Genomic DNA, 15,536 nt, shown 5'->3' with positions numbered 1-15,536 from the left:
TTTTCCTGAATTTATTGAAGTAATCTGAGTCTATGCTACCCCTCCCTCATCAGTAACTAATTCTACTCATTTATTTTTTGGTTTACTTGACACACATGAAAATTATTTCTGCTGTCATGTAAGTCTAATAACATTAGTATTCTATTCCTATAAGCTGGGAAATTTAAAATAGGTCAGCCCACTATGGCCTGCAGCTTCCTGCTTTGGGAAATAAAGTGAGTGGAAGACAGCCACCAGCCCGCCTACCCTTTATGAGCTGTCTAGGCTGCTCTCACTCTGACAACCAACCTGGGCGGTTTTGATGGACCCTATGGCCCTGAAAGCCTGAAGTACCATTTTGACCATAACAGAAAAAGCTTGCTGACTTCTGGTCTAAAACTTAACCACAAATGTCAATGAGATTTTTGTGGGACTCCTATATTAATGAATATGTCACCCTCCCCATCTAGTCATCAATCTAGTTTCCACCCAACACACACTCACTGAGCACTGTTATGTGCCAGGGTCTGTGCTTGGAACCAAGATGTAAGTATCAAATGCAGTCACTGTCCTTAGGTGGTCACACTTGGGGAAGGCAGAAGAGACACGTGAGCAAACAGAGGACTATGACACAGGATGACAGAGGTACCAGAGTGCCTATGATATGTGCATCTTTGTGCTTCGTGCTTTGCATACATTATCTCGCTGGATCACCCTAACAACCCTATTCCCTATGTATCATTATTATTTCTCCTTTATAAAGGAGGAAAGTGTGGCTTAGAGGCCTTAAAAAGCCAGCCTAGTGGTAAGAGACAATGTGCCCTAAACCACTCTGCACACCAGATCCTGGCTCTGAGGCAACACATGAGAAAGGCCTCAATCTATACTGCCAGTGGTCAGGGGCTTCAAGGAAGGCTTCCTGGAGGAGAGGGCTCTGCTGAATGGTGGAGAATGAGGCGTTACTACCTACACAGACAGGGAAGGGCAGTCTAAGATGCGAAAGCAGCACATGCCAAGGCAGGAAATCATGAAAAATTATTGAATTCAAGCAGTCAGTGGACAGAGAGCAGTGGAGGAGTCGGGGCAGGTGAGGCTGGTATTAAATCAGCAAGAGCTGAGTGTGTCAGACTGAGGTCCCTGAGAAATAAGGGTTTCTTCCTAAAGGCAATGGGAAGTCACTGAGGATCAGACTCACATTTTCCAAAGTGTACGGAGAATAGATTGTCTTGAGGCTACCTGGAGAGAGAGCCGTCAGAAGTCGCTCTGCTACACGTTACTCCATTGGAAGGCCTGAGTTAAGGTGGAGGAATAGTGGAGGAGAAATAGACCTGGGTGTGTTTGGGTGTGTATGCATGTGTGTGGGTGTGTATACATGTGTGTGGGTGTGCGCTGTAGGGCATGTGCACAACATGATTTGGGCAGGGGGAGAAAAGGAGGCTGGGAAAGATGATGACGCGGGTTTGAGGAACTCGTGGACTCCCAGCTACACAGGACTGGGAGGTACTGGTGATACAGGTTTAAGTCAAGGATGCATATTCTGGAGTTAACCTCATATATAAGGTATTGAAACCACCTTTGAGGAGATTCATTCTGGAAGAATAATTAGAGTGAGAAGATAAGAAAGGAGCCCAAGGGACCCTGAGGAAGAGCAACATTTACACAAAGGAATTCACAGTCACCCTAAGAGGTGAGAGGAAAAAGCAGGGGTAGCTCAGACGGTAAGGCGTCCGCCTACAATGCAGGAGACCCAGGTTCGATCCCTGGGTTGGGAAGATCCCCTGGAGAAGGAAATGGCACCCCACTCCAGTACTCTTGCCTGGAGAATCCCATGGAAGGAGGAGCCTGGTGGGCTACAGCCCATGGGGTCACAAAGAGTCGGACATGACTGAGCGACTTCACTCACTTGAGGAGATTTACTCTGGAAGAATAATTAGAGTGAGAAGAGAAGAAAGGAGCCCAAGGGACCCTGAGGAAGAGCAACATTTACAAAAAGGAATTCACTGTGGTCCTAAGAGGTGAGAGGAAAAAGCAGGGGGAAAAAAATCTCAAGTAAGATAAAATCTAACTTTGTTATAATGAAATTAAGGGAGTGTTGAAATAATTAAATTTATTAGAATTTCACAATAACTGTGCTATTTGGGAGATTAGAAACTTTTTGTTCTGATGGGCTTATCCCATAGTAAAAAAGCCCTTCCTTTAGAATTTACATATATTCTCAAATCGATCATATCTGAGCCTCATGATAATCCCGTGAAGTAAATGAGGTAAATACTATTATCTCCATCTTTTTTTTCAGGTCATGCTGTGTGGCATGCGCGATCTTAGTTCCCCAACCAGTGATCGAACCTGTGCTCCCTACATTGGAAGAGTATAGTCTTATTAATCACTGGATGGCCAGGGAATTCCTTTCCATCTATTTTCACAAGATTTGACCTTTAAAATCACAAAAGGAAATGAGAAGCTCCACAAGAAGTGTTTAAGCCATACCTTTTCAGCATTAAAGTCTGTGTCAGCACCTGCCTCAGTTCATGAGGCCCCACGTCTTTTAAAGTGTCGAGGAAGCGGTGAGTGCTTAGGTAGATGTTGTTTATTTTTCCACTCTGGGTCTGGCAGGTCAACTCTCCATTATATAACAGCAAAGGTTTATGAGAGAAAGGAACTTTGGTGCCACCAGCCAGAATGACCTTGGATCCTATATTATAAAACAGACACCTTAATGTTAAAAGCTAATACTCAGCAGACACATTAAAAAAAAATGTTTTAATTTTAGTGCAATGGAAATGTAATTCTCAACAAACAAACAAAAAAGTGATTAAGTACCTTGGATAGTGTCCTTGTGAAAGACATACGTGTACACCTTATCGTCATCGTAGGCAATAAATACACCTTTATCCATTGGCCAGTTTTCCCAAAGAACACCTTTAATGGTTGGTGAAAAGTCTGGAATCTCATAGGTAGCATCATTAACCTAAAAATTGAGGATTTACAGATTTTACCCAAGTCTGCACTTAAACCATTATCATTTGCCTTGGTAGGATGGAGCTTGTCTGCAGCCTTAGCTGGCAAAGCTTACCAACTCATATTCAACTTGCCAACATCCTAAGATAAATGAAGAAAAGTTTCTTGTCCCCTTTCTATAATGAGCATAGCTTGCAAAAAACTGTAGTTACATGCAAAATCAAGGGTTTTATCTAAAATTTGGTGAATTTGCCAGAAAAACTACAAGTCTGGACACAAAACTTCAGGTTAAGAAAAAAAGTTGAAGTTGCTCAAAATGATAACAGAAATATTAACTATGAACACACTTGTGCTTAGAGAATTTCCAATAATATTGGGTACAGAAATGCTCCAACTAGAGAAGAAACAAAATAATTCATACACGATTTGAGATCTAAATAAATTCCACTTGGTACATTTTATTTAAAAACATGCATTCCAACAATGTATTCCAACAAACTGTAATTACAGTAATATAAGCTATTAAAAAAAATCAACCCATATATCCCTATAAACTCAGGCAGATAGGCTTACATATATATCCTGAAAGGAAATCTCTACAAGATTTAATTTCCTTATTAAGTAGGGGGAACTCAAGGTCATCTTTACATTCAGGTTGTTTTTCCTCATTTATTTTGTAACTGAGAAATGGGTTGGAAAGAACTAGAATATTAGGAATTTTGAATAAATAATCCAGGCACTTCTGTGGAAATCTGTTACACATTTGTCAAAGAAAGAAAAGAAAAGAAATAAAGAGAAGAGAAAAAGAAAAAGGGAGGAAGGAAGTTTTACTATCTAGGAGAGTATATTGTGAGTGAGAGCTATCTTCAGGGAATGTGTCTTCACTGTGGTAAAGCTAAGACACCTGGGAACAGTTACTAAGGTTCAGTCCAAGCGCAGCTGTAGGCTGTGTCAACTATGAACAAAAATATACTAACTGAATATCAAAAAAAAAAAAAAAAATCCAAGTATAGTAAGCGAGATAAAACCACACTATTTCCTTTTTTCTAAATTTAGCCTTGTAAAAATTAAGGATGTTTAAAAATAGGAGTAACTAAATCTAAAAATCTTCATCAACCCTGACTATTCATTGGAAGGACTGATGCTGACGCTCCAATACTTTGGCCACCTGATGTGAAGAACTGACTCATTGGAAAACACCCTGATGCTGGGAAAGAGTGGAGGCAGGAGCAGAAGAGAGTGACAGAGGATGAGATGGTTGGATGGCATTACCAACTCAAAGGACATGACTTTGAGCAAACTTCTCCAAGATAAAAACTTCCTTTATCTTGGACATGAGATAGTCAAGGACTGGGAAGCCCGGTATGCTGCAGTCCATGGGATCGCAAAGAATCAGACACAACTGAATGACTGAACAACAATAAAAAAAGTCTAAAAACGGAGCCATCTGTTTTTAAATCACCTAGTTAAAAAAAAATATTTCCTCTGTGTTCAGGATCTTTAAGAAAAGAGGAAAATCAACTGAGGTGGGCAGAAAGGACAGGGAACAGTCCTTGCTCTCTGAAGCTATTGCATTTCCAGAGAGAAAATTCATGTTACCTGAAGATACACTGTAATACTGTGCCATAAATAAGGTTAAAATGATGCAGAATAAGAACTATTTTTTCCATTAAAAACTCTAAGATTTTTTAACACTTAAAAATTACAAAATAATGTAAAAAGTTTTCTAGATGAAAACAGTCATGAAAACAAATCACAAATATACCACAAACATAATAACAAAGTACTATAATTCTCGGCACTGTTTTAGAGAAAGTGATCTTATATATGAAATATATTTTAAAAACACTTTTTTCTTCATCTGTTGCCATTTAAAAAAATAACTATTTGAAAACTTTTCTAGACTTACTGGACAGTAGACATATCCATCACTTTTTTCATCAATGAAAACTAATCTGGTCCCATTTGGGTCAGGAAAAATCTTTTTCACACTGACGGGATGTCGATAATCATTAACAAACTGCCAGTCTTCAATGTAGAAATACTGAATGACACCAGTCTAAAAAAATCCAGTCACAGAAATGAAAGGCTGTCAAGAAAATACTGATTTTTCAGCATTTATGTTAAGCATATTTCCTAATTTGAAAAAAATAAGTCATATTTTTGATCAAGGAAGAGTCCAAAAATATTTACTATATAAGCAAAGTACAGATCCAAGAAAGTAAGTTAAATGAGTATGTACATCTAACTCAACAGTCTATTATTAGTTCTAATATCCTTAGTCATATTAAAGCTTAATTGATTTTCAGATTTCCCACTTTTAAGAAATACTCTTATTGGTTAACATTAACTTTCAAGTTATATTATTTTAAATATTTTTGCTGTAAATAAATTAGAAAATTTCACAAGATACAGTCATAGTTCTCTAATAACAATGAACACATAGACATCAAAATTTAAAAATATACCATTTACAATCACTCAAAAAATGAAATACTTAGGTGTAAATTTAACAAAGCATGCATAGGACTTGTGTGTTGAAAACTAAAAATCACTAATGAAAGAATGCAAGAATATCTAAATAAATGGAGAGGCATACTGTGTTCATGGATTGGTATCAGAATAAAGATGTTATTTCTCCTGAACTGATATACAAGATTTTTTTGTAGATACAGAAAAGATTATTCTAAAATTTATATGGCCCTGCAAAGGAACTAGAATAGGTAAAACAGTTGTGAAAAAAAAATGGGAAAACAGGTCTGTAAATTTTTTTTTTTTATAGCTACAGCAATCATTGTGTAGTACTGGTGGAGGGACAGACACACAGACCATTGGAATAGACTAGAAAAGCCAGATTGTTATCAAGGATTAAGGATAAGGCAAAGGCAATTAGAAAGTGGGTGTGGAGATAAATGCAACATGAAAGGTCCTGGTACTGACAGAATTGTTCTGTATCTTGCCTGTTAATGTCAATACCCTGGTTGTGATACGTAATATAATGTTACCATTGGGGGAAACTAGGAAAAGGATTTATAGGATCTCTCTGTATTGTTTCTTATACCTGCATATGAGTCTACGATGACCCCAAAATAGAAAGTTTAATTAAAATAAAAACACATGTTAACATCTTACATTTCTATTCAGGCCAAGATGGTGTGACTGGACTTGACTTGCCCACCCAAAAGAACCAAAAATAACAGACAAAAGACATGAAAAATGATTTTCAAGATACTGGAATAAGGCAACACAGGATAATGGTCTCTTGGAGATGGGAAACAAGATAAGTCCTGTGATTGCTCCAGTTTTTGCCTTGGGAGAGTTTTCAAGCCATGGCAAAGGGAGGGAACATGCAGGTGGAGCACGACTCTGAGTTCAGGAGATAGAGCTGAGGATTCAGTGGGGCAGAAGGGAGTGGCTAGACTTGCAGCATATAATACCAGAGAGCAGAGAGATGCACTGAGACAGAGCACTGAAGATCTTCAGAGGGTCCACCTTGAGTCTTCAGCAGAGTATTGATCACTGCACACTTATGAGAAAATTGTCAAAGCCAGGGAGAAGAACCATCCAAAGGCATTAGAGGAAACAGTGACTGGCACTCACACAGAATTGGGAACAGTGACTGTTTTCAATAGGCAGATTAGAAAACATAATTCACAGGATACTGGGTGGAGTACTCAGGAAGATCTTGCCTCAAAAGTGGGAAATAATTAGTTGTAGACTAAGCAGTGTTCCAGGCTTCCCTGATGGCTCGGTGGTAAAGAAGCTGCCTGCCCATGCAGGATGTGACACAGGAGATAGGGGTTCAGTCCCTGGGTTGGGAAGATCCCCTGGAGAAGGAAACAGCAGTCCACTCCAGTATTTTTGCCTGAGAAATTCCATGGACAGAGGAGCCTGGGGGCTATAGTCCATGGGGTTGCAAAAGGGTTGGACACAACTTAGCAACTAAACAACAAAATGAAAGTAGTGTTCCACATCTGCCTAACAAATCACAAAAGCCAAGACTCAAAAGGATCAGACTGTTCCCAAGTAAATTACCTGCATTCCGGAAACAAAGCTCACAAGTATCTTTAGGAATACAAAACATCCAGCACCCCCAAATGTATGCAAAGAAGTAGGAAAAAACATAACCCATGTTGAGGACAATAATTAATCAAAACTGACCCAGAACTGACCCAGATATTAGAATTAGCAAATAAGGTAACTAAAACAGTTAATATAATGGTATGGCATATGTTTAAATAGATAAATGGAAGATATAAAAACAGATTCTAATATATCTTCTGCAAATGAACTATAGTGTCTGAAGCTACTGGCAGATTCAGTATGACAGGAAAAAAGGCTGCTGCTGCTAAGTCGCTTCAGTCATGTCTGACTCTGTGCGACCCACAGACAGCAGCCCACCAGGCTTCCCTGTCCCTGGGATTCTCCAGGCAAGAACACTGGAGTGGGTTGCCATTTCCTTCTCCCATGCATGAAAGTAAAAAGTGAAAGTGAAGTCGCTCAGTCATGTCCGACTCTTAGCGACCCCATGGACTGCAGCCCACCAGGCTCCTCCGTCCATGGGATTTTCCAGGCAAGAGTACTGGAGTGGGGTGCCATTGCCTTCTCCAAAGAGGCTAGTAACCTTGAAATACAGCAGTAGAAATTATCTAAAATGAAACTGAGAAAAAAAACAAGTAAAAAAATTTAAATAGCATCGACTGTGGGATAAGTTAAAGCGGTTTAATATATGTGTAATTGGAGTTTCTGAAATTGGAATGCAAACAGAGGGGGGGAAAACATCTTTGAAGAAATAATGGCTGAATATGTTCCAAATTTTATTAAAGCTATAAACCCTTGGGTTCAAAGAAGCTCAACAACCCAAGCACAAGAAATATGGAGAAAACTACATCAAAGCACATCACAATTAACTTACTCAAAACCAGCAATTAAGAGAAAATATTAAAAGCAGTCAGAGGAAAAAGACAGAGACACACAGAGGGACAAAGATAAGAATGACAGAGATTTCACTGGAGTAAATGTAGGCAAGACGACAGAGGAGAAGACAGTACATCTTTAAAGTACTGAGAGAAAAAACCATTCATGGAAACAACCTAACATCCACCAACAGATGAACAGATAAAGAAGGCGTGGTACATATATACAATAAAATATTACTCAGCCACAAAAAAGAATGAAATAATGTCATTTGTAGCAACATGGATGGACACAGAGATTGTCACACTGAGTGAAGTAAGTCAGACAGAGAAAGACAAATACATGATATCACTTATATGTGGACATCATGATATTATATACACTATATATATATAAGCATATATATATATATATATATAGCTTCCCTGCTTATTTTATAGAGTTAATGAGATAAAATAAGTGAGATCAGGGCTTTATAAACTGTTGTGTGTTATACAAATATACTATTAATTTATTTACTACTTAGTTACCATATCACCACCACTTTATCTGATACATGAGACCTACCTTACTTGTGTATATAAGCTCAAAAACTGATTTTGGGTCAAATTTAAATTTAAAAAGTCTCTCTTCTGGCAATAAGCATGTTTTAAAATATGCTCTTTAAAAAAACATTGTGAGAAAACAGAACCTTTGAAACAGTGATTAATTGCTTTTCTAATGAAGGACAGGGAAGCCTGGTGTGTTGCAGTCCATGGGGGAGTCGGACATGGCTGAGCAACTGAACAATAGCAACAAATGTGGAAAATAATGCCTTTTTTTTTAAAACCAACTTAGTGAATTCTTCTAGAGGCTAAGCGAGGTAACAGGTATGACATGCTTTGAAAAATCTTTAAAAGTTTTTACAAATATAAATGCTATTACTAAACTATGCTTTATGTGTATGTGGCTAATGTAACATTTAAGAGTACAGGGTGTTGGTGGTTCAAATGACCAAAAGGTTGAAGTGGGATTCTCAATATTCAATTAATTTTAATTAAATGCCCGCTAAATGTAGGCACTGGACAGCTAAAGTTGAATGAGGTGTCTTACATGTGTCATCAAATTAAATCCTGAAAGCATCAAGATAAGGAAAATGAGACTGGGAAGTATCAAGCAGCAAGTAAGAGGACTAGTATTTGAGCCCAGATTGTCCAGACTCCAAAGTCTGTCCTTTCCATTGTGCCATCAAAGTTGCTTATAGTTACAAAAGCACTTGATGATAGCAAATCACACCAATGTGCTCTGCTAAGTCACTTCAGTCGTGTCTGACTCTGTGCGACACCATAGACGGCAGCCCACCAGGCTCCACCGTCCCTGGGATTCTCCAGGTAAGAACACTGGAGTGGGTTGCCATTTCCTTCTCCAATGCATGAATGTGAAAAGTGAAAGTGAAGTCGCTCAGTTGTGTCTGACTCTTAGCGACCCCATAGACTGCAGCCTACCAGGCTCCTCCGTCCATGGGATTTTCCAGGCAAGAGTACTGGAGTGGGGTGCCATTGCCTTCTCCACCAATGTGCTCTACATACATATATAATAATAATTTTTTGCATATATAATGCTTCCCAGGTGACTCAGTGGTAAAGATCCTGCCTACCAATGCAGGAGGCATGGGTTTGATTCCTGGGTTGGGAAGATCCCCTGGAGGGGGAAATGGCAACCTACTCCAGTATTCTTGCCTGGATAATCCCACAGAGCAAGACTATAGTCCATGGGGTTGCAAAGAGTCGGACACAAACAAGTAACTGAGCATGTATGCACATATAATATCTATATAACATATATACACACACACACATATAATAAATTACAAGGTAAAAATGAGAAATTTTCCCACGTTCTATATTACAGACGACAACACGTACATCTGTGCCATAGATGAGGAAATCACCAGTTAAGGCATGACATAAAATACGGCACTTATCATCCACTGCTGGGAAAAGTCGCGTCTCACGTTCTTCTTGAGCGTCCAACATTTCACTTTCTATCTAAAACAAAGAATAATAGTGGCTCATGGACTTAACTGAATAAATCTGGTTTGCAACATCTAGTGGGTAAGGGAGAGTCTTTTTCTTAAATTCAACTAAATATTCAGGCTCACCAGATAAACCACTTTACTCAGAAAGGTATCAGGCAGGAACCCAGCTTGCCAGCAAGGCACATTAAATATCCCTTTTAAGGAGTCTCCCTGATGGCTCAGATGGTAAAGAATCTGCCTGCAATGCAGCAGACTGGGTTTGACCCCTGGGTTGGGAAGATCCCCTGGAGAAGGGAATGGCTACCCACTCTAGTAATTCTTGTCTGGAGAATTCCACGGACAGAGGAGCCTGATGGGCTACAGTTCAAGGGGCTGCAAAGAGTCAGACAGGACTGAGCGACTGACACTTTCACTTTCTTTAATGGTAAAAGTGTTTGCAGTAGCCTCTGCAGTTGTTCTGTAGCTAATCTCTTTGGCTTCCCAGAAGTAAAGAGCCAAGAAATACATGTGCGAAGTGTCCTGGTTGAGAAGCCCCATATTTCTAGGGCCAACATCTCTTGAACAACTCATGGGGCATAGTTTCAGGATCCCCACCAGTGACAGGACCAAACACATGGGTCAATCCATTCCAGGAAGCCAGACCTATGGCATTCCCATCAGTTTTTACAACTTACTTATAGTTCCTTCTAGACACACTTTACATGGCCATTTTTACATAAGCAATGTTATGAGCAGCACAGCTGAAACTTTGTTGGGTTTCTTGGGAACAGAGTTAAAGGGTTAATTGAGGGTTAATCTCATGCAGAAGGGTAAAGAGTTTTGTCAATTCTTGTCACATACGGCTTTCTAGCTAGTCTGTACATGGTCGCTTCTTGACCAAAGTTCTTGATTACAAAACATTAGGCTATTCATTGTCATCACTGACCTAAGCAGGCCATGGGACACCAAAAATACTTACCAAATGTAACTGGACTTTGCCTTCAAAAAGTGCAGACGCATAGTCAGAATAAAGGCAAACACTGGCTACTGTCCCCAGATACTCCACATCTTTCAATTTTTTAACAGCTGTGGTAATCAAAACAAGAACAAACTCAATAAAATATAAACAAAATGATCTAATCTAATGATCTGAAAATAAGTTTTAAATGTGTGCCTTTGAAAGAATATTCTGAACCTGAAAGTTTTATTTTAGCCATTCTAAAGAAAATCTTAGTTGCCATATAAATTTGCCTTTAGGAATTTCATAGTGGTTCACAAGAAACAAAGTAATAAAAAATAGAGTCAAAAAAATAAAAAAATAAAGTCACTTGCAAAACGACCAAAAATTAAACCTTAGTGACAAGAAGCTTAATGGAACATCTGAGGATAATTCTCAGGCTGGCTCTATTCCTGAGGGACATCTGACCTCCTGCGGGAAAGAGGTGGAGGAGGAGGAGAAGAAAAAGTGAGGTTCCCTTCAGATGTCAGTGGTCATTCAAAGCATACAGTGGGGCGGGGGGCGGTGGGGGTGGGTGGGGCGGTGGCAGGTAGGGAATTAACATTTACTCAGTACCTACCAGACCGACAGGGGCCTAAGAAAGACCAGGCACAAAATAGATTACACATTTTATTTCATATAATTTTTCTCATAACCCTTTTCAAGTAGAAGAATCTTCATTTTCCAGATGAGGAAACCAAGGCTCAGAGGGATAAAGAATTTGTCTACAGTCACCCAGCTAAAAGGGGCACAAGGGAATTTGAACCCAGGGCCCAATTCTAAAGAACACAATCTGCTCAGGATACCAGTGTCTTCACAACAAAGATAAAGAACAAAAGAACAAAACAAAAATTTTTAGAAGATTAGCAAAAAACCATTTAAGCTAAGAAAGAGATGTCTGAAGAAAAAGAAAGATTTGGTCTTAAAAGAAACTATTAGTGCTTCCCAAACAAACAAACAGACAAAAAAACAAATTATATTTTAGATACGAAAACAACTGGATTTAGACTTGCCATTCTCGCCAAGGACATAAAACCAAGCTCGATTATTCATTCCCACAGCCAGGTGATAAAGTCCCACCGCTACAAAGTTGGGCTCCACGTCGACAGAAACTGTGATTGGCAGTTCCTATAATAGAGAAAAGTAGCAGTAGTGAATCAACTGTTAACACTGTTTTAATTTTATTAACAAATAAAGATAATACTGTTTTTGTACTCCTTCAACAGGGTTGGCTACGGTGACTTCAAGGAGGGAGGTGAGGTATGCAATCCTGGTGCTGCAGGCATCTCCAAGGATGGGGAGCTTGGTTAGGAACACGTGCAGCGAGCCCCTCTGGGTGGACAGTGCCAGCAGCTGGCCATCATCTGTCCAGGACAAGGTACTCAGCCCTGAAATGATGGAGCATATAAAGGATTATTTAAAAACAGATATGCTGTTACAGGAAACCAAGCACACTAAATATCTTAAGCTACCAGAGGCATAAAAATCTTCAAAGTTTTAAAAAAACAGTGGAAGTAGCTTTTATTTAGACTAGGACATTCATCATGGATTGGCTTATGAGCATGAGCCCTGATGCATTCAAAACTGGCTCAAAGGGAAATATGTAAGAATTTAGATTTTGCAACTGGATTTGGCATAAAATACAACAGAAATCTTTGAATCAAAGTATATTCACATCCTCCTAGTCAAGAAGTTTTTTGTTTTTAGTCACTAAGTCATTTCCAATTCTTTTGTGACCCCATGCACTATAGCCGGCCAGGCTCCTCTGTCCATGAGATTTCACAGGCAAGAGTAATGGAGTGGGTTGTCATTTCCTTCTCCAGGGGATCTTCGTGACCCAGGGATTGAATCTGTGCCTCCTGCAACGGCAGGTGGATTCTTTACCACTGAGCCAACTGGGAAGCCCAGTCAAGGAGTATGACTCAACATAATCACTAATAAAGAGGCTACTTTAGGGAATTCTAGTGAAAGGTGTTAATTTGCTTCCTCCTACAATGAATGCAAACCATACATTAACAAACACATTACTCTTTTACTAAAATGATCAAATGCCAATTTGCTTCAGAAAAATCAATACCTTTATGTTCATCATCCAGGTTGACTATAGCATACATGTCTTTTAATTCTGCCAAGTCATGGATTTTAATGCTGAAAAAAAAAATATATATATATATATATTTTTTAAATATGAGCACTAAGTTAAATTCAAGCAATTATAAGCTATGGAACAGGTCAGTGTTCTCCAAAAAGGGAGGTACAGGAGGATCTATAGGGTTAAGGTAAGAAAATATTAAACTTTCTATATTTAATTATATTTTCTTTAAAATTTTTGTTTGTTGATAGGGGGTGGGAGTGGTGCCCAGCTTAGTTCTTTGATCTACAGTCAGGAACAAGGAGGCTGAAGATCCTGAGGAAAAGTTTGAGTAGGCAAACTTGCCCCTGAGCAGTACTGATTATTGTAAAATGAAGCAGGTTTCTCTTTGCAATGTGTCCTCCCCTCCTCTCCCCTCATCCACTGCTCCAAGAGTTCGTTCCTACAAAAATAAACGAGGTATAACAGAAAGATTTGGAAAGGCCTAGGTGGAAAGCTCTGAAAAGTGGAGGCATAATGTTACTTCAAAGGGTTTTTGGGAAGGGTAAGTAGGCTTATGCAAGTGAAACCTGTGTGGCATGATGTTGGGACCTAAGAGTGGTATTTCTTTCTTCCTGTCTCCCTTCCTCTCTCCTTCCTTTGTCCCTTCTCCACCCTCCCAGTGCTTCTTCTTCATATATTTTCCATTTTCATTTAATTAAATTTTTGATATAATTGTAGGTCCACATGTGACTGTAAGAAATAACAGAGAGAACAAAGAGCCCAGAAGTAAATCTGTACACCTACAGTCAATTACTCCTCAACAAAGGAGGCAAGAATACACAATGGGAAAAAGACAGTCTCTTCAGCTAGTGGCGCTGGGGAAGGTGGACAGCTGCATGTAGATCAGATGTTAGAGCACATCTTCAAAGGGGGGTGCGCACCCTCCTGTGCACACCACCCACAAAAATAAACTCAAACGCCTTAAAGACAAATCTAAGACAAGAGAGTATAAAACTCTTAGAAGGGAACATCGGCAGAACATTCTCTGACATAAATCACATCAATGTTTTCTTAGGTCAGTCTAGCAAGGCAATAGAAATAAAAGTGAAAATAAACAAATGGGATCTAATCAAACTTAACAAGATTTGGCACAGCAAAGGAGACCATTAAAAAAAAAAAACAACAAAAATGAAAAGAACCTACAGAATGGGAGGAAGTATTTGCAAATGATGCAACAGACAAGGGGTTAATCTCCAAAATATATAAACAGTTCATACAACTCAACAAAAAAACCAAACAAACCAATTGAAAAATGAGCAGAAGACTGTAATAGACATTTTTCCAAAGACAACATACAGATGGCCAGTAGGCACATAAAATGTACCCTCGACTGAGTTGCTTCCTATGTTCCAAGTCATCAAATTGCTGAGTATAAAGTGGTTTGTAGTATTGCTTTGTTAGTGGTTTTCAGATCTGTAGTGATACTTCTATTTCACTCATGATATTGGTGAACTGTATTCTATTTTTGTCATCCTTGCTAGAGATTTATCAATTTCCCCCCTAAACCCCTAGCTTTTAAATTTTTTCCCTATTTTCAATTTCTGCTCTTTGTTACTTTCTTCCTTCTGCTCTGGGCTTGTTTTGCTCTTTCTAGTTTTTTTGAGATAGGAACTTAGATAATTGATTAGATGTCTTTTCTCTTTAGTACTATAAATTTTCTTCTCAGCACTGCTTTAGCCGCCTGAAAATAGATATTGCTATGTACATCTATTGAAGATTGAAAACAGGAAGAGAAGGGGACAACAGAGAATGAGATGGTTGGATGGCATCACCAACTCAATGGATATGAGTTTGAGCAAGCTCTGGGAGATGGTGAAGAACAGGGAAGCCTGGCATGCGTGGGGTCACAAAGAGTTGGACACTACTGAGTGACTGAACAACAACAAATGTACATTCCCATTTTCACTCAGTTCTACGTATTTTCTAGTTTACTTTTAGATTTACTCTTGGACCCATGAATTATTTGGAAGTAGGCTGTCTAATTTCTAAGTATACAGAGAATTTCCTGTTATCTTGTTACCAATTTCAAGTGTGATTACATGATGGCTTAACACATTTTGTATGATTTCAATTTGTTGAGGTTTGTTTCATGCTCCAGGATATGGTCTACATTGGTGAATGCGCCACGGGTGTCTGGGAAAAATGTGTACTCTGCTGTCGTTGGGTGGAGTGTTCTGTAGATGTCCGCTAGGTCTAGCTGGTTTATAGTGTTATCCAAGTCTGCTGAAAGTTTAAGTTACACCATGATATAGCTGTCTTGGCATCTGTTTTGTTTGGCCAAGTGGCCTGCAGTGATCTTAAATGAACACTCGTCCCTTCATGCACATTCATGCCCTTCATAGCAGCCCACAGTCATAAGCAAATGTAAGTTCCTGATGTGATTTCACCAGTAGCCTTTGTGACCAACACCTTCACTTTATCTACTCAGTTATTTCCCGTTTCTGTTGCCTTCCTTTTATTTTTGACATTCCAAGTTTCATTCTGTCATCTGTTATCTCCTATCTGAAGAACTTCCTTCAGTAGTTCTTTTAGAGGAGGCCCACTGGCAGTAAATT

General features: G+C 39.0%; 1 protein-coding gene across 6 annotated transcripts in view; it reads right to left on the bottom strand.

Annotated features, from left to right (window-relative positions):
* Nucleotides 1-15,536, bottom strand: part of WDR19 (WD repeat domain 19) — a 78,392-nt gene that overhangs the window by 42,131 nt on the left and 20,725 nt on the right. For 5 of the 6 annotated variants that reach the window (XR_009737208.1, XR_009737207.1, XM_061421184.1 and 2 more), the window contains 8 exons: nt 12,925-12,995; nt 12,063-12,235; nt 11,861-11,975; nt 10,830-10,936; nt 9,759-9,881; nt 4,847-4,996; nt 2,800-2,947; nt 2,467-2,671 (listed from right to left, as the gene is read on the bottom strand). Coding sequence is in view for 4 of the 6 variants with exons in the window: in XM_061421184.1 (XP_061277168.1) it covers nt 2,467-2,671; nt 2,800-2,947; nt 4,847-4,996; nt 9,759-9,881; nt 10,830-10,936; nt 11,861-11,975; nt 12,063-12,235; nt 12,925-12,995 (1,092 nt within the window). In the remaining 2 variants the exon portion in view is untranslated. The remainder of the gene's footprint in view (nt 1-2,466; nt 2,672-2,799; nt 2,948-4,846; nt 4,997-9,758; nt 9,882-10,829; nt 10,937-11,860; nt 11,976-12,062; nt 12,236-12,924; nt 12,996-15,536) is intronic. The other variant, XM_061421182.1, reaches the window with a different exon arrangement.

Source organism: Bos javanicus, chromosome 6 (assembly GCF_032452875.1).
Source record: "Bos javanicus breed banteng chromosome 6, ARS-OSU_banteng_1.0, whole genome shotgun sequence".
In the NCBI taxonomy this organism is placed as follows: Eukaryota; Metazoa; Chordata; class Mammalia; order Artiodactyla; family Bovidae; genus Bos; species Bos javanicus.
Note: the sequence above shows the minus strand (reverse complement) of the source record. Positions and strands in the feature narration are given on the sequence as shown.